The sequence below is a fragment of the Pleurodeles waltl genome, chromosome 6 (assembly GCF_031143425.1).
Source record: "Pleurodeles waltl isolate 20211129_DDA chromosome 6, aPleWal1.hap1.20221129, whole genome shotgun sequence".
Classification (NCBI taxonomy): domain Eukaryota; kingdom Metazoa; phylum Chordata; class Amphibia; order Caudata; family Salamandridae; genus Pleurodeles; species Pleurodeles waltl.
In genome coordinates, this window is record NC_090445.1 from 663,837,311 (window position 1) to 663,863,814 (window position 26,504).

Genomic DNA, 26,504 nt, shown 5'->3' on the forward strand with positions numbered 1-26,504 from the left:
ACAGAGGAAAAGAGAGCTAAAAATATCTTCTCCTGAGCCTCCTGACGCACCGTGCACACCTCGCCCACCTCACTAAGGGTCGGACGAGGAGGGCGCATGAGCAAGCATAGCCCGAGCGTGACCACGCCTACCGGCAAATGCTGAGCTTTTTGTGCCGTCAAAACGGACAACAAAAAGAATAAAAATAAAGGCATGTCGCGTGGGGAAGGCACCGAGGCGCGCGTAGAGCCTGCTCCCGCTCCACGCTGTGCTAAACAATACCCCAGAACTAATTATACGTAAATTAAAAAATACAGTGAACGCAGAATGCACTTATCTCTTGGCTGCAGCAGCAAAAAAAGAGGAAGGACTATGCTGCGAGAGCCAGTTATATGGACAGGTCACTTGTGATTGGTGGACACGAACTACTGAGTTTATGGGAAATGTAGTTCTTTTGTTTTGTTGAATTTTATTGGTTGCTGAGGTTTGCAGTAAAGAGAGAGAAAAGCATAATCCGAAGCCTCCGGTCCTGACATAGAATTTCTTTCCTGTGGTATCCAGGTGTTTTCCTTCCTTATTTGGGTGTGCGGAAAGTGGAGAGGATAGGTTTCTGGACCTGCGTTGGGCTGCCTGAGTTATCACAGAGTCAGCTTTGGGCTGACCAATTATACAAGCTGGGGAGTTCTCAGGCATTTTGTACTCTTGTCCAATCTTGAAGTGCCGCTGGTATTGAGGATGGGGGCTGCATAACCTTAAGGTCCTCTTCCAAAATAAAATCCACAATCAGGATAGCACAAACTTACTTTCTGGTATCCTCTTTAAAGTCGTAAAGAAAGCAATCCGATTTTTTTATGACAATGGGAAGCTGAAATCTTTTGGCACCTCGTTCCATAACACTATGGAACCCTCCTATGTCCTGCGGTGGAGTATCTACCGGTTGTGAAGTAGAGGGGAATGGTGTTTGTGTTTGGTAGTCGTCCCACTCACTGGGAAGAGAAGCAGTCTCACCCTCTTCTTGGTCCTCATCCGAGAAAGCTCGATCATTTATAGGAGGTAAAGATGGAGGTGACAATGTTGTTGTGGGTACTTGGAACTCTGAAGACTGATCTCTGGTAGAAGGCCATAATTGCGGTGGGCGCTGGAGTGGTGTATGTGGCAGTGGAGGTGCCGATCCTGGTGGTGGAAATCTGCTATAGTAGTCTTGCATCATATGCTGTAAATTGGTGACCAGTGATATTGGCATTTGTACTGTGGTTTCCTGCTGTGAACCTGCCTCATGTTGGTAAACAAACAGTTCATGGACATATGAATGTTCATACTGCTGGAACTCCTCATTGTCTTCCTGGCATTTAAATCGTAAATCTGAAGGGCTATGAGCCACTCCAAACATTCCATCATCCGAATAGGTGCCCTCATATTCTTCTTCATCTTTGTCATCATCAAGAAAATTCTCTGGACGGGCAGACGATACCTTGCTGGGTGAGATATGTGATGGTAGCAGTGTCTCATGTGTGGACTTGCGCCTTAAAGGTATTAATGTTAAGGGTAGGAAAGACGGTTGGTGTGTAGACGGTGTTAGCATTGCTGGTGTGTCTCCAGGATGTGACTGAGTCGTCGACAGTGCTCTTTGTTGTCGTCAACAGAGCTGTCGTCGATGGTGTGGAGGTTGTTGGTGTAGTCGTTGTTGATGGAGCCGTAGACCGTATTAACATCGATGGTTTAAAGTTTTCTGATGTCGCCGCTTTCTTTGCTGACGTCAACGGGCCGGATGACGGGGAGTGGAAATTTTTCATCGATGGGTCAAACTTAGATACCTCCGTCGACGCTTACTCCAACTGGGGTGTTGATGACGGTAAAGCAGGTTTATACTCTATGTTAATCAATGTTATTGTCGTCGATGATAACAGTGATGACGTTATTATCAAGGGTGAAGGCGGTGCAGTAAATAGTGCCGTCGCTGTGGTAGCAGTTGTGACCAAAGCTGTTGTAGAGGGTCTCGTCGACGAGGCTGACATTTTTTAAGCCGTCAGCGGCAGCAGACATCTGGATGTTTTTTTCATTTGAATAGTGGTGGCAGCTGGTGGGGAAGGTTCAGAATGATCTTTCCCAGTTGAACTCTCTTTCTTTGAGGTTGATGGACATTCCTCTATTTTCTCCCCCCACAGAATGGATTTTCTTGTCTGCCTTACTTCGTTTTGGAGAGTAGCTCTCCCCAGATCTCTTTCTCTTTTTCGATGGCACAGATTTGTGTGAGGTATTGCTGTCGTCAGAGAGAGGGTACTCTTTGGACTTAAGCCAAAGCAGGAGCCTAGCCTCTCAATCTCTCGGGGTTTTATGAGGAAAGGTTAGAAAAATCTTACAATCTTTCACCTTGTGGTCTGGGTGAAGACAGTATATGCAGTCCTTGTGAGGATCTTCACAGTGGAGCCGTGGCTTCCCACAGGAGCTGCAGGGTCGAAATAAACATTTCTTGGCTGTAGATATGTTAGAATACGCAGTTTTAGGGTAAACAACAGTATTCAGAAGAATTCCTGTCAGAAAAATTTAAACTGAGCAGAGCTCAGGGTGACTTCCTTTACACGACGTGCGGTAGAAAATCTGAGCGACTGGAGCCTCTGTGGTAAGGGTTCTAAAGGGTGCTGTCTCCTGATTGGCTGGACTTTGGGTCATTTCTAATAACGCTGATAAGCTATTCAAGTGAATGTCTTTTGCACTGACTTTAATGTAAAATTTTAAGTTATTGCTTTCTATGTACTGTGGGACTCCCACTTCGACAACAGGGAATGATTCAAGCATGTGAATCTATGAAAGATACCCTAATACTGGAGAAACAAATGTACTCCCATTGAGTACTAAAAGAAAAGAATAGTTCCCTGAGTATGAGCTATGCTCTAGGGGAGGGACAGCTGCAAGAAGAGGAGGGAAGCCATAGAAAAGAAGCAAGCAAACGAGATGGAATAGAATGTCAACCAATGATAAATATTTGGCTAGCCCAAATCCCACTGCAAGCTCCCTGTAGGCAAGATCTACAAATAAACTAGTACATTTTTGACATATGTTTCTTAGATTATTGGATGATGAGCATACAGCTGTGGAAAGTGTCAGAAACTTTGAGGTGGTCTCAGTGTGGGAAACAGGTGTCATACATACCGCTGACTGATGTCCCTGTCCAAATTGCGGGATGAAGAGAGACCGGTTTTGGCTCTTTCCTCCTCCCAAGTTTGTTGACTTGCTTTCTCGCTGGCTTTCACTGCGTGTGACAGCACTGGACAAGTCAGTCCCTAAATGCAAGAGAAGAGATGGTTTTGTACACATGATATCCAGGTAAAATGTGTGTAATTGAAAAGCACAAAGAGGATTCTCCAAGATATAGAGTTCAGCACTTCCACTTGTAACACTCTTACAGAAAGACTTGCAAAATACAGGGTAGACTTTAAGAAAACACACAGGGATCGAAATTCCAATTCAGGAGGCATTTACTGCACCCATAGATTACTAAGTGCTCTAAGCATGAAAATCTGCCCGTTGTTCCCTAAAAACTCAGAATAGCTGCTATTTATCGCACCCTATAAACATTTTACCTCACAGAATAATATATATCAAGTGCGACAAAAAGCATCTATTATACACAACTCCGAATCTAGCCTAATGCACCGAAATCTGCATTGTACAGTAAATATCGTACATTTCCCCCCTGCTAATTTTCACCAGATTTGACATGCCAAAATTTATTGAAGGGTAAGGTATTTACCACACCCGCTAGCTACCACCAAACTAGGAATTTCGATTCCTACAGGGATTTGCACAGGAGGTCGGAAGACTTTGACTAACTCGGACTCAGGGTCACAGACTCATCAATGATGACAGTGTGTGGATTGCACAGGCAAATGATAACTGTTGAACTAGGCATACCAGACTCACTATCACAAGTAGAATTAAGTTACTCACCAGTACATATACTTTATTAGTACAGTGCTTAATTTTTAAAAAAAATAGGTGGCGGCCCAAAATGTTCCTCATGTGCCCGCGGCTGGCACTGCTGTATGTCAGTGTACCAAATACCAAGTCTATGTAATCTTAATTCCATGTCACATCTCTTTAATCCACCTGGACACTCCCTGACCCTTTAGCTCACTCTTGTAGGTTTCTGCTTTCTCAATTTGTCAGGTTTTTCCATCTTACTTTTCCTCCCTCTTCCCCTGTGTGTGTTTTCAAAACTCTTACTATGATGAGGAAAACTAGCTAACTGTCTCAAAAAAGAGTGCCGGTGGGTCCCACCAACAACCAATAACTCACTTTGAGCACTAATCATTAGTCATCAATTATCTGGGTTCAAGTCCTCTTTTATGGTTCGGTGTGTCCTCACCTTATGCAATGCTGGCCTACCAAGCCTGGGTGTACTTCCCAGCAAAGAAACTGCATGTTTCAAGAACCTTTCTGGGTCAGCTCACCACCCATCTTAGCTCTGTGCTGAAGAGGAAGCAAAATTTGAGCAAGTAAAGGAATCAGTTTGGAAAATAGAAGCAGCCTTCATCTTTGCTAGTGTAGGACATGTATGGTTCATCACTGTGTCTGGCAGGAGTGTCAGGGCTTAGACATCTGATTCAGCATGTGGTAGTGATCTTGTGTTCCTTAAATGCTAAAATGTGTCTTTAAATGGAGGGAGGGGGCTGCTACCCAATCGGGTTGTGGAGCGGATCTTTCTGATGACTCACTGGCAAGATCTGTGGCAGATGCAGGTTAATGTGCCTTTTTTTGATGACTGTGCAGGGTGACTGCAGACCAGTTTGTGCAAAGCACAACTTCCCTACATTCACAAGCTCAAACCTATGGCCTAGCCCGAGGTCATTCCATTTGGTAAATTTGTTGATGGATCTTAGCTAGCAAATTGGTCTCAAGTCTTAGGTTAGGGTTTATTCTACGCTAAGAGGTACCTCATGTATACCCCTTTTTCTGGTGAATTGGAACTCCTTCTAAAGCCTTCTTGTAGGTATATTTGACTGTACCTCTGTTGAGATAGAGGTCCCTGCAGTGGTATGACTGAGAACTTCAAAGTCTCTTTGGTTTTGATGATGTCAAGCACAAACATGTGATCTCCCTCTAGGCCTAGAGCATGTTGGATATTCTCCATCTCACTGGTGTAGGGCAAATGGTGTAACAGGGGAAATACATAGATTTGGTTTTAGAACAATGGAAAATAGGGCGATGGAAAACAGCACTGCCAGCAAGGGCACAGAACCTCTTGTAGAAGGGCACAGCACCTCTTGTAGAAGGTTTTCTTGGTATGGGTTTTCAAATGCAGAGGCATGAACCCTCTGAAAAACCATCCCTCTCCTATGACCCTAATCATGAGAAGACTTGAATTGAAACTCAGATCAATTCATTTGATAAGCTCTGACCATCATGCCTCGAGTTGTACATATTCAAGTGATGTAAATAATGTAGTCAATTAACAAATGTTAACTTTTCCTTTTTACAAGTAGTTTGGCAGTACGAAGTTTGGTGGTGTACTTGTTAACACATACTGTTGTCAATTTTATTATTCTATTTTCGACGTGGTATTCCATTTGTATTTTTTTCTGGAATGGATGATACGGATTATGTATTTTCGTATATTGGTTTATGTTATATACAAATAACATTTTTTTAAAAGAACAAACTGCAATATTCAGGGAAACAGCAATTTTCCAGGAGATTTCTGCAAAGGCCCACACCACACAGGAGATGCTTTACTTGTATTTTTTCGTGTAACAGGTGAAGACAGACACAACATTTTCTTCAAAATAGATCAGACTGACACCAATATATGTAGAATGGATGCAGATAATGTGATGAGGTAAAAAGTGTTATTCTGAGTGAGTCTCTTGTGGGAGGAGCAAATAGGGATTCATGCCTTTTGAAGACAGAATTCTGATCAAGATGATTCTTGAAAAAAAGTGTGCTGTGGATCTTTCCTGTGTTTTAAATAAGAAGAATAACTTGACTGTTGCGTGGATCTTTCCTGTGTTTTGAATAAGAGGAACAGCATGTATGCTGGGTAGGTCTTTTAGATGTTTTACGTATAAAGAAAAAAGTATCTGGCGGGCAGATCTTTCCTGCATTTTGAATAAGACGAACAAGTGTGTCTGCTGGGTACATATTTCCTGTTTGGTGAATAAAAGGAACAAGAAGTTTGCTAGGGATCATGAAGCAAGAGTGATGAATCCTGCATATGACATATCTCAATGATATTTGTAGTAGATAGTGCATCCAGGTGAAGTGATTGTTGGCAGTGTATGTAGGGACATCAGTGTCAGGCATCTCCTTCATGCTAACTAGAAGTGCTGTCAAAGAATGCCCCACCCCAGTGTGCCTCAGACATTGAGCACCTTCACTCTGATGGGGATTTTCTTGGAGACAAAAGGCAAGGGTGGTATAGAGTGAAGCGGGGGTCCCTTAGATGGAGCAGACATGTAGGTGTTCCTTTTTTCATACAAATCAGTGGTATTGCTAAATGTGGCTGAACATACTGCTTGTGGAGGGAAAAGGCCCAAACCTGCATCAATATGTCTTCTACTACTTTCTTTCAAAGCCTTGAACTGCCAGCCTTTACAACGGTTCACAAGTGTTAACAAAATGATTTACATAAAAGAGCGAACTTTGAGTACGCATTCTCTTAGCCTAACTTACTCTTCCTGCAGTCTGAGTAATTTCTAAATAATGGATACATTGTTCCAAGACACAAATACTCTCCTTATAGAGTTCACAGCAGAAACAAAAAAATAAAAAATTGGAACGCAAGAGCCACATTGTTTAGGATTTCTCTCTGGCTAAGTGGAAAATAAAATTTAGAGATGGTGTCTCATGCTTGGCATTAAGGATCCTCTAGGACCAGACACCTTAAAGAGACAGCACCTAACTCCATGTGAAGCATCAACTAGAACAGTCAATTTTAAAAATAAGTTTACAATATTTTTCTTTTTAAAAAACATGAATTTCTGAATATGTTTAAAGAGTTATGAAATTATCTTGTGTCCACTTGATATATCCTAATGCTGATCACATAAATAGGACCATAGCATGTGTAGTGAATTTGCCTGAGAGGACAAGCAGGACAACCTCAAAGTCTTTGTGATAGCGAGAGGGACATAAGAGATAATTTGAGATCTGCATGGTGCACACAGGCACGACTGTGAAACATCTATGTACTCCCAAGCTTAATGTTTTGGGTGTAAATCAGAAAACAGAAGTCTGCAGCTAGGGAGGTTCCAAGTGGACTGTTGTTTCAGGCTATCACTTTTCAAGTCTCAAAACTAAAAGCAAGACAGACAACTTAATTTTCAAGAGTCCCAGTCAGTTCCCAGAATATGACTTGTATACATACGAATGGGGACATGAGAGGACTTGAGGCACTTAAAAGTAAAGATGAACACAAGACGGTTTATGAACATGAGACTCCATATCTGGAAGAAATATTTGACATCCCAGCTCTAATTTTGAAGGTATTTGTTTTTCTGTGACATTTGTGTTTTAAAATGGCGTACGGAGAACATTGCAAGTGAGCGTGTTCAGTGTTTATGTTCTTCTTACCTGGGGCAGTCTTGCAGGAGTTGTAGTCCCAGCTTTCCTCTGCAATGATTCCTGGGAGAGATGAAGATCCTGGGGAGCTGGGTCCAGCTGAGCTGTGTCTAAAGGGGAACTGGAGGTTTAGTGGTCCTAGGCCTTTTGAAGTGGATGAGGAGGAGCCTGAAGGGCATGAGGTCTGTCTGCATGGTCCGCTGTGGTCAAACGAAGAAACTGCCACTGATGCACGAGTCCGAGCACCTGTAGAGATAAACAGAGAGTGACACAGAAGTTAAAAGGCCTCAGTAAAACCACCTTGCTAATGGACTTAGCATAACATTTAAAGGGATTCAGAAGTTGCCAAACATTAGGGAAACCTGGATGTTTACAAAAGGGTGCTGTATCTAAAAGGAGGTTCAGAAGGACGAGATTTGCACACATGCTAAGGAGCTTGACATGTGTCTTAGCTCAAGCCCACTCATCCTTTAGAGCAGACGTCTTCATACTTTGACATGCCTCTGCCAACAACCCCCCCCCCACATTGAAAATAAATAAATCTGAGCCCCTCTCAGATTTTTTCACAATTATTCAACTAAACTGCCAATGTTTAAATATGTCTAGACTTATTTAAACATTGCAGTTAAGTTCTATTACCGTTTTAAAAATGCAATCAACATACTATTCTGGTCAGGCAGGCCTTACTAATGTGTAAATGTATCCACAGAGTGATTATTAGAAATGGGAGGTGGGTAGGATATAAATGGCAAAACATGTTAATGGTGGCCCATTCCAGAGCGCTTACTGGTGCTCTTTTTACCGCTTAAAACAAAGCCCTGTAGTAAGCATAATGCTTCTTTTAGCCAGAGCCTGGCGCCACCCCACCCCTGGAAATACTTGAGGCTCCCATAGGGGGGGCCACTTCCCCGTTTGCAGATTCCTGCTTTAGAGGCAGCATGTTTTCACTAATAGTGTCTCCATAAATTTCCCATTACAGCTTTCTGCCTCTGATCAGACTAATCAGGCATACACCGACAGACCTCCTCAAGTGCAGTTTTGGGGACTAACACTAGTAAAAAATTATGACACCACCAGTAAAAGCCCTTTTTCCGGACATTAAGTCAATACTAACTTTGCAGGTTTCTACCTGAATAGAGGAAAGTAACACCTATTCTTACAAATGGCTAAACCTATGAGAGACTAAGAAATAACTCATATGCTCAAGTGTAATAGTTGGACAATTATATAGTAATCCCAGTGGAGACTGAGATTTGCACTCAATAATTCAAATGTTAACATTAATTATAGTAAATTAGGAGCACTGTTCAAACAAATGTGGGCAGGAGTATGCTTACAATACCTATAGTGGACATTAGTGTCTCCTGAGATAAATTCTATAAGGTAAATATACATACACTGTTGATATCTAATTACAACCATTTGAGCCCACAAAAATAAGGCTCAGAATCACCAGCTTTAATGAGGACACATTTCCGTGGCTCATGCCTCACTTCAGCTGATGATGCCCTCTTGGACCTGGCCATACAGTAGAACGCCTTGTCTTCATCTGGGACAAAACCTATCCAAAGTGGATTGCTAAAACATCACAAAAGAATGAAGTCTTCTGTTGTGTTGGAAGATGATTCTGGAGACTGTCTGGGTTGAAGTAGAAGGTTTAATTAGGAACAAACCCTGTGATGCCCATCTAGGCCAAGCACTAATCTTCAAATAACACGCCAGACTGCCACAGTAAGCAAGAATAAAACTTTCTGGCATTATAACATTCAACTGTATTTAAAGTTACAAACCCTTTTCTTATGCAGATACAGAAAGTAAAATAATACACACCTACTTACTGGGGGACACAACATGAGGTAAAGATTCACACTGACTAACGCTGAGACCCAAAAGACCCCGGGGGCTAAGATGACACGTATCGGTAAGGATAAAGGAGAGGCAGCAGGGGCAAATAAACGTTTGACCTCAATAACTGGCAAAGCGGCTGGGAACAACATGTCCGGATCATCGAGAGATGCCAAGACGGGTGATAACAATACCCCCCCATTGGAAACAAGGTCGATGGGCACAAACCAGTCAACTATCACGGCCTTCCTTGCAAGCGGGGTGCAGAATAATCTTCCTGCACATATAACCCCCCCTTGGAAAGCAAAGCGTCAGGGGTGGAAACCCCTCTTCCATGTGCCAGTATAGAGGCTGAAGACAGTAATAAAGAGATAAGTGAGGAAATACCTGGCATCTCTGGGCTCAGGCAATCCCAAAGACAACAACCTGATCAAAATGAGGAGGCGGAGCTCCAAAATAAGGAGGGAGCTATAAAAGCATCAGGACCCGCAGTAGAAAAGGATGACCTAACTATCCCTCTAGGAAATGGGAAACAATGGGATAAAGTAGTTGGAAAAGACCCCCAACTTATGGACTGGGGCAAAGACTGTAGTGATAAATTTTACTCTTTAACAGAAGAGTCCGATCTCAGCAGTGTTGACCACAGTCTTAGTGAATCAGAAGGGAGTGAGACATCCGAGGCTGACAGCAAATCTCCAAGCAATGAACTTACAGTGCGGCAATACCGACAACAGAAAATGGTCAGAATACGCCCTGGGTCTCAGGATGGTGGTGAAAAGGCAGCATCTATGAGTGGCAGGACTTTAAAGTGGGACTACTCTGGTATTGGTTTAATAGATGTTCCTACCAGTGGCTCCCAGGGTCTTGATAACGAGAAAACAGAAATTGGAGCCTCTGCAGGCAGCCCTGGCAGTGCATCTACATTGGGCACTGAGGCAGGGATCCTGCAGTCAATATATAATTCAATTAAAGAACTGCAAACTGGGACCAGGATCGAAAGCCGGCGGGCAAGGATCGCTACTAAGAGACTGCAGGGGACGGTTCGTAAAGTCGCGAAATCATGCACAGAGATCGAAGCCAAGCTATGTTCAATGGAAGAAAGGATTGTGGCGGTCGAGGAGGATGTGGACACTCTGAAAGAGCAGAACGCTGAGAGAGATGGGCAATTGACGGATGTGATGTGGAAAATGGAAGATTTGGAAAATAGACAGAGAAGGAACAATCTTCGATTTCTGGGCATACCGGAGGGGCTAGAAGGAAATAATATACAGGCGTATATGGTCAATCTCCTACGTGGGGCTTTCCCAGAGCTGGGGAACTGGGACTGGCATAATGAGGTACAACGGGTCCATAGGTTTCCAATAACCCAACGGGAGGGGGGCCAGCGGGCAAAATTGAAATATCCAAGAGCAATCTTGGTCTATTTTGGGAATTATTTGCTACGACAAGAGATAGCTGATAAAACCCGTCCTAACACCCCACGTTTTTTGGACGGGGTTACTTTCTTTACCAGCCCCGATTTTTGTCATGCTACCGTGGAGCGGAGATGGCGGCTATGACAACTTATTAAACCATTCTCAGATAAAGGAGGGGAACCTTATTTGTTGGCCTCTGCTAGACTTAAAACAATATTGAATGGAAAAGTAAAAGTCTTCACCTCAGAAATTAAGGCAAAAGAATATCTGATGGGGGACAAGCAATAGAATATAGAAATACAGGGACGAAGTGGTGCTTGGGAGACAGATGGGTGGGTGAGCCGCTGTATTCACGACACCAATATCCAGGCCACAGGTGGTCTGATTGCTCAACAAGGTGGGGGGCAGTCCCAGGGGGGGGGGGTTGGGAAGGAGATGAGGTGGGGGAGGGCGGAGACTGGCCCAGGGAGGTGGTGGGGGGATGGAGGGGTGAACAGGGAGGAGGGGAAGGGCAAAGGGGGAGGGAGGGGGAAAAAACGAGGGGAGAAAATGGAAAGGAAAGGTTCAAGAGAAGCAAGAGAAATGGAGTGGGAAAACTAGAAGTGCTGAGCAGTCGGAACGGAGAATTCAAGAGAAAATGAAGCTAAATATAAGGATTCTATCGAGCAGAAGGAGGGGAAGGAGGAAAAAGGGGAAAAAAAAAAAAAGAGAAACAACCAAAATAATGACTGGCTAGGCTTAGAATTGTCTCAATTAATATATGCGGACTAAATGACCCTCGTAAAAGAAGGGGTGTGGCCGAGGAATTTAAAACTTTTAAGGCAGATATTTTTTGCTTGCAAGAGACACATGTGGAATATAAAAATTCTGGGGTCCTTGGCTCGCTTGGTATGAAAGTGATCGCCCGGACAGAACAAGAAGATAGAACCAAAGGAGTAGCAATATTAGACCCGACTAATAAATTAAATATTACTCGGCAGAAGGCAGATATGGGTGGAAGATGGGTAATAGTAGAATGTTGTTACGGGCATAGTAGCTTTACATTATGCTCTCTGTACGGGGTGGTTACGGACGATCCAGTTGTGATAGATACTCTTGCCATTGAGCTAACAGATTGGGCACCTCCCTATATTATATGTGGGGACTTCAACTTCAACGTATCTTGGGAGGGATTGCAGGATTTACTAGCACCTACAACCAAGAGGTATCAGGGGCGCAAACCTCGGGTATATAAGGCAATGGTCGCTATCCAGCAAGAATTAGGATTAGTGGACGCTTGGGTGAAGCTGCGTAAGCCAGACCCTGGATTGAAAATGTCACTTACCCAGTGTACATCTGTTCGTGGCATCAGTCGCTGAGATTCACATGGTATGCATGAGCTCGCCATCTGGTGTTGGGTCGGAGTGTTACAAGTTGTTTTTCTTCGAAGAAGTGTTTTCGAGTCACGGGACCGAGTGACTCCACCTTCTGTGCTCATTGCGCATGGGCGTCGACTCCATCTTCGATTGTTTTCCCCGCAGAGGGTGAGGTAGGAGTTGTACTATAGTAATAGTGCCCGCGCAATGAAAAATGTAAGTATGTACCTATTAAAGGATTAAGTAATATATACAAATGTACAAAATTGAAGGTAACTTCTGAACTGCTACAGGCTTCCGGGGAGGTGGGTGGGTCCATGTGAATCTCAGCGACTGATGCCACGAACAGATGTACACTGGGTAAGTGACATTTTCAGTTCGATGGCATCTGTCGCTGTAGATACACATGGTATGCATAGACTAGTAAGCAGTTAGTTCCCCATAAGCGGTGGTTTAGCCTGTAGGAGTAGAAGTTGTCTGAAATAGAGTTCTTAATACAGCTTGACCTACTGTAGCTTGTTGTGCGGATAGCACATCTATACAGTAGTGTTTGGTGAATGTGTGAGGCGTAGACCAAGTGGCTGCCTTACATATTTCCTGCATTGGGATGTTTCCTAAAAAGGCCATTGAAGCACCTTTTTTCCTTGTTGAATGTGCCCTGGGAGTAATGGGCAGTTGTCTTTTTGCTTTAAGGTAGCAGATTTGGATGCATTTAACTATCCATCTGGCTATACCTTGTTTTGATATTGGGTTACCTGCATGAGGTTTTTGGAATGCAATAAATAGCTGTTTAGTTTTTCTGATGTTCTTTGTTCTGTCAATGTAGTACATTAATGCTCTTTTGACATCTAATGTATGTAGTGCTCTTTCAGCCACAGAATCTGGCTGTGGGAAAAATACTGGTAGTTCTACCGTTTGATTTAGATGGAATGGTGAAATAACTTTTGGTAAAAATTTTGGATTAGGTCGTAGGACGACCTTATTTTTATGTATTTGTATAAAAGGCTCTTGTGTTGTGAACGCTTGAATTTCACTTACTCTTCTTAGAGATGTAATGGCGATGAGAAAGGCAACTTTCCAGGTTAGGAATTGTATTCCGCAAGAGTGCATGGGTTCGAAAGGTGGGCCCATGAGTCTTGTTAGAACCACGTTTAGGTTCCATGAAGGAACAGGTGGTGTTCTTGGTGGTATAATTCTTTTAAGCCCTTCTATAAATGCTTTGATAACTGGTATCCTATACAAGGAAGTTGAATAGGTAGTTTGCAGGTATGCAGATATTGCTGCAAGGTGTATTTTAATAGAAGAGAAGGCTAGCTTTGCTTTTTGTAAATGGAGCAAGTAATTTACTATATGTTTTGGAGTTGCATCTAGCGGTTGTATCTGATTATGATGGCAGTACCAAACAAATCTTTTCCACTTACTTGCGTAGCAGTGTCTAGTGGATGGCCTTCTGGCCTGCTTTATGACTTCCATACACTCTTGGCTAAGTTGTAAGTGTCCGAATTCTAGGATTTCAGGAGCCAGATTGCTAGATTCAGCGATGCTGGGTCCGGGTGTCTGATCTGTTGGTTGTGTTGCGTTAACAGATCTGGTTTGTTGGGCAGTTTGATGTGTGGTACTACAGACAGATCTAGCAGTGTTGTGTACCAGGGTTGTCTTGCCCAAGTTGGTGCTATTAAAATGAGTTTGAGTTTGTTTTGACTCAATTTGTTTACTAGGTAAGGAAGGAGAGGGAGAGGAGGAAAAGCGTAAGCAAATATTCCTGACCAGTTCATCCATAGGGCATTGCCTTGGGATTGCTTGTGTGGGTATCTGGACGCGAAGTTTTGGCATTTTGCGTTCTCTTTTGTTGCAAATAAGTCTATTTGTGGTGTTCCCCAGAGTGTGAAGTAGGTGTACAGAATCTGTGGGTGGATTTCCCATTCGTGGACTTGCTGGTGATCTCGAGAGAGATTGTCTGCCAGCTGATTCTGGATCCCCGGAATAAACTGTGCTATTAGACCAATCTGATGGTGGATTGCCCACTTCCATATTTTTTGAGCTAACAAGCTTAACTGCGTTGAATGTGTTCCTCCTTGTTTGTTTAGATAATACATCGTTGTCATGTTGTCTGTTTTGACAAGGATGTATTTGTGGGTTATGATTGGTTGGAAAGCTTTTAGTGCTTGAAAAACTGCTAATAATTCTAGATGATTTATATGCAGTTTTGTTTGATGTATGTTCCATTGTCCTCTTATGTTGTGTTGATTGAGATGTGCTCCCCACCCTGTCATGGAAGCATCTGTTGTTATTACGTACTGTGGCACTGGGTCTTGGAAAGGCCGCCCTATGTTTAAATTTATACTGTTCCACCATAGAAGCGAGAGGTAAGTTTGGCGGTCTAGCAACACCAGATCTAGAAGGTGACCCTGTGCTTGAGACCACTGTGAGGCTAGGCACTGTTGTAAGGGCCTCATGTGCAGTCTTGCGTTTGGGACAATGGCTATGCATGAGGACATCATGCCTAGGAGCTGTAGTATTGTTCTTGCTTGTATTGTTTTGTTTGGAGACATGTGTTGAATGACCCTGTTGAAATTGTGGATCCTTTGTGGAGTTGGCGTTGCTACTCCTTTTGTCGTGTCTATTATGGCTCCTAGATATTGCTGTACTTTGCTTGGCAGAATGTTTGATTTTGCAAAGTTGACGGTGAACCCTAGTTTGTAGAGGGTTTGTATGACTTGATTTGTGTGGTTTGAGCATTGTGTGAGCGAACTGGTTTTGATTAGCCAGTCGTCTAGATACGGGAACACATGTATTTGCTGCCTTCTGATGTGTGCAGCGACTACTGCTAGGCATTTTGTGAATACTCTTGGAGCGGTTGTTAAACCAAAAGGCAATACTTTGAATTGGTAATGTATTCCTTTGAATACAAACCTTAGATATTTCCTGTGTGATTGATGTATTGGTATATGGAAATATGCGTCCTTGAGGTCTAGGGTTGTCATGTAGTCGTGTTTTTTGAGCAATGGTAACACTTCTTGTAGTGTGACCATGTGAAAGTGGTCTGATTTGATGAATGTGTTTACTACTCTGAGGTCTAGAATTGGTCTCAGTGTTTCGTCCTTTTTTGGTATCAAGAAGTACAGTGAATAAACTCCTGTGTTTATTTGTGTGCTTGGTACTAATTCTATTGCATTTTTTTGCAGTAGTGCTTGAACTTCTATCTCTAGAAGCTGTGAATGGTATTTTGTTAAATTTTGTGATTTTGGTGGTATGTCTGGAGGGAATTGCAGGAATTCTATGCAATAACCATGCTGGATAATTGCTAGGACCCATGTGTCTGTAGTTATTTTGTCCCATGCTTCGTAATATTGACGTATCCTCCCCCCCACTGGTGTTGTGTGGGAGGGGTGTGTGACATGTGAGTCACTGCTTGTTGGTAGTGGTTTTGGGGCTTTGAAATCTTCCCCTATTCCTAGGGAATTGCCCCCCTCTATACTGGCCCCGAAAACCTCCCCTGTACTGTCCCTGGTAGGTGGGCGGTGCGGACTGTGAGGTGCTAGCTTGTGTGGCCTGACCCCGAAACCCTCCTCTAAAAGGTGTTTTGCGGAAGGTGTTATAAGATCCTCTGCTCTGCGGGGAGTAGAGTGCGCCCATGGCCTTGGCAGTGTCAGTGTCCTTCTTGAGCTTTTCTATAGCTGTGTCGACCTCCGGACCGAACAGAAGTTTCTCGTTTACTGGCATGTTAAGCACTGCCTGTTGAATTTCTGGCTTGAATCCAGACGTTCTGAGCCATGCGTGCCTACGGATGGTAACCGACGTATTAATGGTTCTTGCGGCCGTGTCTGCTGCATCCATGGAGGAGCGTATTTGATTGTTGGAAATGTTTTGACCCTCCTCAACAACCTGTTTTGCTCTTTTTTGCAGATCTTTTGGGAGATGTTCAATGAGATGCTGCATCTCATCCCAGTGGGCTCTGTCGTATCGCGCTAGCAGCGCTTGTGAATTTGCGATGCGCCACTGGTTTGCTGCTTGGACAGCAACCCTCTTCCCGGCTGCATCGAACTTCCTACTTTCTTTATCTGGGGGAGGTGCATCCCCAGAAGTGTGTGAGTTTGCCCGTTTCCTGGCAGCCCCTACCACCACAGAGTCTGGTGGCAGCTGAGAGGTGATGAAGACAGGGTCCGTAGGAGGCGCCTTATACTTTTTGTCCACCCTAGGCGTCACTGCCCTACTTTTAACTGGCTCCTTGAAAATGTCCTTTGCATGGCGTAGCATGCCTGGGAGCATCGGCAGGCTTTGGTAGGAGCTGTGGGTTGAGGAGAGGGTGTTAAATAAAAAATCATCCTCTACTTGTTCCGAGTGTAGTTCCACATTATGGAATAGAGCTGCTCTAGCCACCACTTGCGAGTAGGCTGTGCTGTCTTCCGGTGGTGATGGCCTAGTTGGGTATGTGTCTGGGCTGTTATCAGACACTGGTGCGTCGTACAAGTCCCACGCATCCTGATCTTGGTCGTCGTGGCTCATGGCGGTGTGAGCTGGCGAATGTGACGGGGTGTAAGTTGGCGAAGCCGGAGTTACAGGTGGAGGCGAGGGAGGAGGTGTTACCTTTTGTGTTGTTTGTTGCTGAGGAGTAAACTGAAGCGTTCTCTTTCGTTTGACAGGTGGGAGGGTACTGATCTTCCCAGTCCCCTGCTGAATAAAGATACGCTTTTGCGTGTGATCCACGTCAGTGGATTGCAGTTCTTGTTCAAATCTATGTTTCTTCATTTGAGAAGACATAGAATGCTCTTCGGTATAGGAGCCAGAAACAGGGTCTGATGTCGCTTTTTTCGGCTCCGAAAGCCCTGTCGATTGTTTTTTCGGCTCCGAGGTAACCTTCCTCTTTTTCTGTGCCGAAAATTCTTGGCCTCTATGTTCTTCGGCGCCACTGTCTCGGCGTCGATCGGTGTCGACACCGAACTCTCGGTGTCGATGCTTCTGTTTAGCACTCTCTCGGTCCCGAGGAGGCTGCGTGCCGGTGTCTCGACCGAAGTCGGACGATCTCGACACTGAATGGGCCTTTTTCGGTGCCGATTGTTGGTCACCGAGAATTTGGGTGGAGCCATGGCCGGTTGGCAGTGGCGTCCCCTGGGCCTTCTTTCCTTTTTTAAGGTTTGATCTCGACGTCTTACTCACAGTTCTTGTAGAGTGTAGCTCGTCGGAGTCTGAATCCTGGATGGAAAAGGATTCCTCCTGTTCCTCTTCTGTCTCGAACTGTGGACGCTCTTTTGGCGTGGACGCCATCTGGAGTCTTCTCGCTCGACGGTCGCGCAGAGTTTTTCGGGACCGGAACGCCCGACAGGCCTCACAGGATTCTTCGCTGTGCTCGGGTGACAGGCACAGATTACAGACCGAGTGTAGGTCCGTATAAGGATATTTGTTGTGGCATTCGGGGCAGAATCGAAACGGGGTCCGATCCATCGGCGTTGTCCTCCACGCGGTCGGGCCGACTAGGCCCCGACGGGGTGCCGAAATCTACCCCGAAGGGCACCGAGGCGCTTCGATGTTGAACGCGTCGTCGTATGTGTCTATCTCTAACCGGATCGCAACGATACCGTCGAAAATCTTCCGTCTTCAGCTAACTTTCCGTTCCGAAACTCGGAGCGACAGGAACACGTCCGAACCCGATGGCGGAAAGAAAACAATCGAAGATGGAGTCGACGCCCATGCGCAATGAGCACAGAAGGTGGAGTCACTCGGTCCCGTGACTCGAAAACACTTCTTCGAAGAAAAACAACTTGTAACACTCCGACCCAACACCAGATGGCGAGCTCATGCATACCATGTGTATCTACAGCGACAGATGCCATCGAACATACTTATTATTCATTCCCTCATGCGAAACTAGCTCGACTAGATTATTTTTTAATCTCTCCCGTTCTTTTGAAGCAGGGTAGGATTGAGAAACATTCACGGGTTATATCAGATCATAATCCTTTAGTTCTAGATTTAGAACTGAGTGGGTTAGAGCCAAAGGTTAGTAGATGGACATTTGAACGGGGGCTCCTCAAGGATCCGGAGTATTGTGAGCATATGAGACAGTGGTTAGTGGAATTTTTGGGGTTTAACCAGGGGTCAGCTTCAGTAGAGATAATCTGGGACACTTTGAAAGCAGGAATTCGAGGCGAAACATTGAGTTTTAGTATCAAAAGACAGAAGGATATCCAAGGGAGAATAAAAGAGCTCCAAGTGAAGCTGCAGGAGGCAGAGAGGCAATTGATTATAGCTATAGAAGCTGGAGCCGATGTAAGGAGGGCTCAAGAGGAGGTTGCTATAGTAAAAGCAGCAATGAACAGGGATACGGCCCAAAGAATAGCGGAGAAATATTTAGCACAGCGTGCACAAGGGTTTGAGTATGGAGAAAAAGTCGGGCGATTGCTAGCGATACGGGCAAGCCAGAAAATAGCATCTGGGGTCATCAGAGAGATTAAAGACTGGCAAGGCCAGACAGTAACGGAAGTAGATGAAATTAGAAAGGTGTTCCATAGATACTATCAGGAATTATATAATGATATACCTGGACATCCGGAGGAAGAGATGTCGGAATTTTTACACCCCATTAAGGTTAAGGAATTAGCCAAGAGTGACATATTATGCTTGGGGGAGCGGATAGATATTTCAGAAATCGACAGGGCAATGAGCGATCTACCTACCGGGAAGGCTACAGGGCCCGATTCGATTCCTTTAGAATTCTTCAAAGTTTTTAAAGCATTATTATTCCCTGTGATGGTAGAGCTGTTCATTCAGGTTCAGAATGGAGGGGAAATTCCCCCATCTTGGGATCTGGCCAATATAGTTATGTTTTTGAAGAAGGGGAAACCTTTGTCAAGCCCGGCCTCATATCACCCGATCACATTAATAAATAGTGATGTTAAAATATACTCAAAGATACTGGCTGCACAATTATCTCGGGTGATCAAGGAGCTCGTTTCCCCTAGGCAGCATGGGTTTGTCCCAGGAAGAGACACTACTAACCATATCCAGAGAGTCATAGCACTCTTGGATGCCACGGAGGTAGCAAAGGAGCCTATGGCGGTTGCTTTATTAGACGCAGAAAAGGCATTTGACCGGGTAAATTGGAATTATCTGTGGTATGTTATGGAATACTATGGGTTAGGGAAGAAATTTATTACAGCTGTAAGGGCTCTATATAGATCACCGGTCGTGAAAATACAGTTAATGGGAGGTCAATCCGAGAATATTATGATCAGAAGAGGCACTAGGCAGGGATGCCCATGCTCCCCTCTCTTGTTTGCATTGTATATAGACCCTTTGCTTAGACAGTTGGAGGTAAATAGCAAGATCCCACCAGTACATAGGCTGGGATGGGATACAAAAGTATTAGCATATGCAGATGATACAGCCATTTTAACGCCCTCCCCCGACTCAGCACTGAGAGAGGTTGAAGAGGTGACGACAAAATTTGGGAAATTCTCTGGATCCTTGTTAAATAGTGCTAAAACGCAGCTGCTGGCTAATCAATACACAAACACCGAAGACAGTCGGAGGGTGGATCAGGCAATGTATTTAGGTATCAATATTACACCAATGATAAATGAAATTGTTAATCTGAATATAGATCCTATACTGAAGAAAACCAGAGAAGATATGTGCAGATGGAATAATTTACATCTGACTATTGTGGGGAGGTGTAATATGGTGAAAATGATCTTCCTTCCTAAATTGTTGTATCTTTTTCGGGCCATACCATTGAGCTTTAATAATCTTAGCTTTAAGGAGATAGAAAGAGTGATTATGAGATTTATTTGGGCATATGGTAAGTGTAGAAGAGCAAGCCAAGTTTTGTCTCTCTCTCGAGAAAGGGGGGGGGGGGGGGGGGCGGTCGTTACCGAATATAAAATTATATCAAATTGCAGCAGCTTTTCAGTACATGCGTCCATTATGGGGTCCCAAGAAAGAAGGAAGTACGGAGGTAGACTGCCCTAGTATTTATGAGCTACAGATAGGATTTGATGCCAATGGGTGTCTGGTAACATATCATGAGCCTGGATATTATAAGAAAACTAGATTTAAGGTTTTGGGAGCAGCATATAAGTGTTGGCGAGTATGGTATAAGAAGAAAGGACTCGGTAGATATAATCATTATACAATGATTGAGAAGAACCCACTGCTCCCCGAGATTTTTCAGGATAAATACATAGCAAACTGGGTCTCCTTAGGCATAAGTAGGCTAGGGAATCTCTTTCATAATTTCAGGGTGAAGGCATTTGGAGATTTACAGGAGCAGTACGGTCTTGAGCAAATGGACTTTTTAAAATATTTACAGATACGGGATTTTTTACGGAAAAAAACAGGAGGTGCGCAGGGATTCAGAAGTAATCAACTGTTGAACGATATCCTGGCCAATTCTAATATAACCATCAGATCAATTTACCCTTTAATGCTGGCGGAGCAGCTAGACAATCTAGAGAAGTATAAGGAGAAGTGGAATAAATTACTGGTGGATGGAAGCAATAACTTTATGCGGTCATTGGAGCTGGGATGTACCATCTTATTATCTTCCTCCTTGCAAGCGCAGCATTATAAAACTATATTTGATTTGTATCATACTCCAGCTCACCTTGCCAAATGGGGGTGTACGGCAGGAACAAATTGTCCAAGATGTGGGAGGTATGGTACGGATATCGTACATATGATGGCTACATGTGGCGAACTGGAGGCCTTGAGGGAAGGTATTCAATCGGTCTTGAAGGAGGTTTTGGGATGTGATTTCGCCCTTACTCCCGAGATTATGGTTCTCGGGGTAGCTGGCGATTTGGATGGTTCACATAGAGCATTTATTTTTGCAGCCATGGCAGTGTATCGAATATGTATAACATCTGCATGGCTGAATGTACGACCCCCGTCTTGGCAGCAATGGTTGGCCAGGCTGCTTGCTGTATATCATCTGGAGATGGCATTATATGAACGTAAGGGGAAACGTGCCAGGAGGAAAGGGAAGGCAATATGGGAGCTACTCCAGGTCTGGATTCGGACTCACAATGAATAGCGTATAAATGAATAAACCCCCCCCCCTATCTATTTCTCTTTCTCCCCTGTTTGTTTCTCCACTATCGGCTTAGAATGATATGCTCTTAGTGTAAAGTGATGTAAGAATGTATTTGCTGTATGATTCTTTCCAATAATAAAAAAAAAAAAAAAAAAAAAAAAAAAGGGAGACCCAAAAGACCCAACATAAGACAATACAGAAACACCAACACAACCATACAAACAAATAATCCAACTTACCATATAAACACACTCCCCAACTAATCAGGAGGCCATCAGGACCTTTGGTGAATAACCTTTCCATGGACAACCCTAAATTCAAGCACAATCCCCTACAGCTTGGATCAAAGATTGAGGACCAGGTATGTGGGTTTTAGTCTCACCTGGTTTTGCATTAGCATAAAATTCAGAATCAGATATAAAACACCACTGACTAGAGATCATGCTGCACCGGCTTACTTTCTGTGCATCACTGCTTGCCTTTCCCAAGCAGGTTCCCCACAACTACGCGACCCATGCATCGAGTTTAGTGTAGTATCCATGGTGGCCTGACATTTGATTTACAAACTATTTGACAAATATAGACAATTTCCTGGCAGGACGCATCCCTGCAAGCCTGGAGCTTGACTCCCCTGTGTGTGGTGGTTGGTACTGAATTTGGAAACAGACCAGGGGGTGTCCAGGCTCAACCAGTGTAGATTTCCATGGCATTATCCCCAATTACCCCAACTGGACCACAGGTTCTTTTAAATATACAATTTTCCCTTGAGGGACCTGCTGGGCTTACGCCATTTGCTACTCTTCTATCTGGTGTACCTCAATGGCACAACCAAGGCCCATGATATGCCAAGGGGGGCGACTCATACCTGCATTTGTAGGAGTAGGTAGAGTTCATCCCATGAGATGATTGCATAGCAGAGGCAGTAGATGTCTAAGTGCAAAAAGCAATAACATCTGCCCTGATGCCTCTGGGGTTTCAACTCCTGCAACTGGTGGCTAACCACCCAGAGCCCCTGCCCTGAAGGGAAGACCATCCCGGACCTTTTTGGGCCCTCGCAACTTCAGAGGCAGCCTTCAACTCTTTAAAGGAGAGACCCAAATGCCCCAGGGATACTAAAACCACAGAGGATGCGCTTGTTGCCTAAATAAGGCCTTTCTGGCTATAGAATACCCTTGGAGAGGCGAGCACGCTGTCACATGGGTATGACCTGACAGATTCTCCCATCTCCGATGGTGACAAAGAACTCCCCAGACCTTGGCACTTCAGTGCTGACACCCCCAGTACAGTTCATCCCAAGGACACCCCCAAGAGACACCCTCAGTCTGATAGGCTGGGTCCAGAGGGTATTTACCATCCCTGCGTAATAGACTGTGTCCCAGCAGACAAAGTAGCTGCTTATGTAGTGGGCCTGTAACCTTATGGGGATGGCCCAATAAGCAATAATTTTCCTGGGGAACGCTAACTACGCCATCTCAACAAAACTGTGCAGATCCCTGTTGATCAAGGTAGACTCCAATCTGGGGGACTAGGCTTCTTTGGATGCATGGGCATGGGCACTTGGAGACCTTTACAAAGACCCATTAATAAAGGAGCTCTGTAAATTTGTTTCAACCTTCACCTCACTGGATAATGCTCAGGCTCTTTTAAAAAAGTGCTTGCCATTAGTTTTTTTCAGGGGCTGGCAAAGGAAGAAGGCGCTTGGCAGCCTGCCCATTCAACAACACACACAAAAAAGGGCAATACTCCAGGAAAGGATGCTGAAAGGATCGAACATTGTTTGGGGGCTTCTTCTCCTCCCAAGGTGCAGGAAGAGCATGGGACAACAGATGTCTCTCAAGGGGCATGTCCAACGACAAGTTATAATCCAATAAGTGCACTTTCATTTACTCAAGGTCTTGTATGTGTGGCCGGGCAAACTTCCTCTAGTACTGGCAGCAAATAACTTCAGACACCTAGGTGCTCCAGACTGTTATGGGGTTCCACATAGAACTTTATGGTTCCCCCCTTCCAACTTGTACTATCCCGGACTCTGGTCTGTTCCAAGATGGACTCTTGTCTCATCGATCAGGAGGTGGCAGAGTTAAAGCAAAACATGCTATCACAAGTTCCCCCTTGCACCCAGAGGCTTTGGCAGCAATCTCTTTCTGGTGGAGAAGAAAAACAAGAGCTTCCATCCGGTTATAAACTTGCAGCACTTCAAGGAGTGGCTGGTCTACTGCCACTTTAAGGTGGTCAGATCAAGAGCAAAACTTCCATATCAACTGCCAGGAACTTTTGGCGGGTTCCTTCAGGATCAAGTGCTAGACCAAAGAGAAACCACAGTGTTGTGTCCTTTCAAAGATGGACAACATCTCAGCCGTGAGACACATTAACCTTCTGGAAGGTCAATGGTCAAGGGCGCTTACAAAAATCCCCAAGGACTTCTAGCAATTCTACCTTCACTATCAGGTAGCTGTGTGCAGTGAATTATCTTCCGGGATGAGCCAACATGGTGGTGAAATAGAACTTGAGTTATCTACCAAATCCAGTCTTATGGAAACTGGACACTACAGTGTTATAAACATTGAACAAAAAGTGTGGTACCTTCTTACTGACCTATTTGCTTCCTGCCTAGACTGTCAAATAGCCAGGTACTTCAGCTGGAGACTGGATTCGGAGGCGGCAGCAACAGACGCTTTCCTGTAGAACTGGCATCGGGAGAGAAGCTATGCCGTCCCTCCCTTTGCCATGACCCGAAGAACCTCAGTGCAGATAAGATGAGAAAGAGTATGTATATGGTACTCATCAGCCCGATTTAGAGATCTCAAGTCTGGTTACCAGTTCTTCTGAAACTCTCTTCAGATTCTCTAGTCTGTCTACCCCACCATCATCTTACTCTGAGGAATCCGAAAAACTTCTGCAACAGCTGGTATTGGAAGGCAATCTCTACCCCATAGCATAAAGGACTGCAGGGGAAGCAGGAAAAACCTAGTCCTAACGAAACCCATTGATGGACTCATCCACAAAGCAAGGGCAGAGATCACAAATGAAAGGTATAGATCCACTTGGAAGAGATGGTGTGCTTGACGACACTTAGATTCCGAGGTGTCAGACATCGTCCACGTACTGAAATTCCTCACAGACCTCGCTCTCCAGGGTATGGCTTACAGGTCCGTGAATGCCTATAGGTCTGCCATATCAGCGGGGAACCTACCCATTGATGGGGCAACATCTATTAGTGTGTGCACTCCTTGCATGAGAGTGCCAGAGGAATAGGAAGGATGTATACTCAAAACAGGGTTACCATCACTGTCTACAGGAGTACCAAAATGCGCACTTGAGAAATATCATACCTTGCATTTAGGTAATCTCCAAAACTATGTGTGGTGGAGTGCTTGAAAAAATATGAGTGTGCCTGATGAGTTGAGGTCAATGGGAGAGCGACAACGTTTCATTCCTCTCCAGAAAACGCTCAGGGCTTTAATGTCTCCCACCACTGGTATATTGATATGTTGGATCATGCAGGAGGAAGGTATTTATATGGAAAAGTTACATACGTGCAGCCATAGTTCTGCATCATAGGAATCTTCATTGAAATCATAAAAAATTTAATAATTCTGTGCTGCTTGCGCGGACCTCGGAAAACCTTCTTCAAAATATATATTTAGATGCAAGGAAAATGTCTCTATAGTGTTCATCACTACAAATCATTTTCAAATACTCGCACTACAGACTATCAGCAAAGTATTTTCCTTGAGAACGCTGTAGACGGGTAGTAGGACACATATAGTGGGGAAAAGGCCTTTTTAATATCTGCATCACACTGTCATAGAAAAAGGTTGCCCCTGACACAGACAGCATGAGAGAAAAAGAAAGTCTGATATGCCAACACTTAATACTTAAAAACATGGCCTGTACCTTTAATGGCCTCAGAAAGACCCCTTCCCTCAATGCACTGCATGCACAGAAGTGGAGAGTGTCAGTTCTTTTTTACATGAAGCACAGATATTCAAGGTACCTGGCAGCCGGGGAGGAGGGAGGGTGTTTAAGACTTCAGTGAAAATTCCTATGATGCAGGAGGAAAATGTCACTTACCCAGTGGAAATCTGTTCGTGGCATGTGGTGCTGCAGATTCACATGCTTTGCATAAGTCTGCCATCTACTGTTGGGCTCGGAGTGTTACAAGTTGTTTTTCTTCCAAGAAGCTTTTTGGAGTCACAAGCGGTGGCTAGCCTGTAGGAGTTGGAGTAGCTTGAAATAGTGTTTTAAGCACTGCTTGACCAACATTTGCTTGTTAGCGAGATGACACATCCACACAGTAGTGTTTAGTAAATGTGTGTGGTGTGGACCATGTGGCTGCATATGTCTGCCATTGGTATATTTCCTAAGAATGCCAATGAAGCGCCTTTCTTTCTAGTAGAATGTGCATTAGGAGTTAATAATAGGTGTCTTTTAGCTTTAAGATAGCAAGTTTGAATACACTTTACTACCCATGGAGCTAATCCCGGTTTTGAAATTGGATTACCCTTATGAGGTTGCTGAAAAGCCACAAAAAGTTGTTTAGATTTTCTGAAATCTTTTGTTCTATCTATATAATACATGAGAGCTCTTTTGACATCAAGAGTGTGACGAGCTCTTTCAGCAACTGAATCTGGCTGTGGAAAGAAGACTGCCAATTCCACTGACTGATAAATGTGGAATGGGGAAACCACTTTGGGTAAGAATTTTAGATTTGTCCTAGGTACTATTTTATTTTTGTAAATTTGGAAGAAAGGTTCTTCTAAAGTGAATGCTTGAATTTCACTAACACGCCTTAAGGAAGTAATTGCTACTAGGAAAGCAACCCTCCATGAGAGAAACTGAAGAGCACAAGAATGCATTGGTTCTAATGGTGAACCTATAAGCCTTGGGAGTACGATGTTAAGATTCCAGGCAGGGGCTAGTGGAGCTCCTTGTGGATTTCGTCTTTTAAGGGCTTCCATAAAAGCTTTTATGACAGGAATTCTAAACAGAGAAGTATGTGTCTGTTTTGGAGGTAGGCTGATATTGATGTTAAATGAATTTTAAAAGATGAGTATGCAAGATTTGCCTTTTCTAAGTGAAGCATATAACAGACAATTTCCTGTACTGATGCTTTAAGTGGATCAATGTTTTGGGGTTGAAAATAATATACAATTGTTTCTGTTTGGCTGCAGAGCATTGTCTGGTTGTAGGTTTGTGTGCTTCTTTTAGAATGTTCATATATTTTGATGGAAGCTGTAGCTATCCAAACTCTATGACCTTAGCAGTCAAATCACCAGGTTGAGCATACTGGGATTGGGATGTCTGATTTGCCCTTTGTTT

General features: G+C 44.1%; 1 protein-coding gene across 3 annotated transcripts in view; it reads right to left on the reverse strand.

Annotated features, from left to right (window-relative positions):
* ARHGEF40 (Rho guanine nucleotide exchange factor 40) overlaps positions 1–26,504 on the reverse strand; it is a 309,810-nt gene that overhangs the window by 9,087 nt on the left and 274,219 nt on the right. For all 3 annotated transcript variants that reach the window (XM_069239054.1, XM_069239053.1, XM_069239052.1), the window contains 2 exons: positions 7,549–7,782; positions 3,130–3,260 (listed from right to left, as the gene is read on the reverse strand). In XM_069239054.1, coding sequence (XP_069095155.1) covers positions 3,130–3,260; positions 7,549–7,782 — 365 coding nt within the window. The remainder of the gene's footprint in view (positions 1–3,129; positions 3,261–7,548; positions 7,783–26,504) is intronic.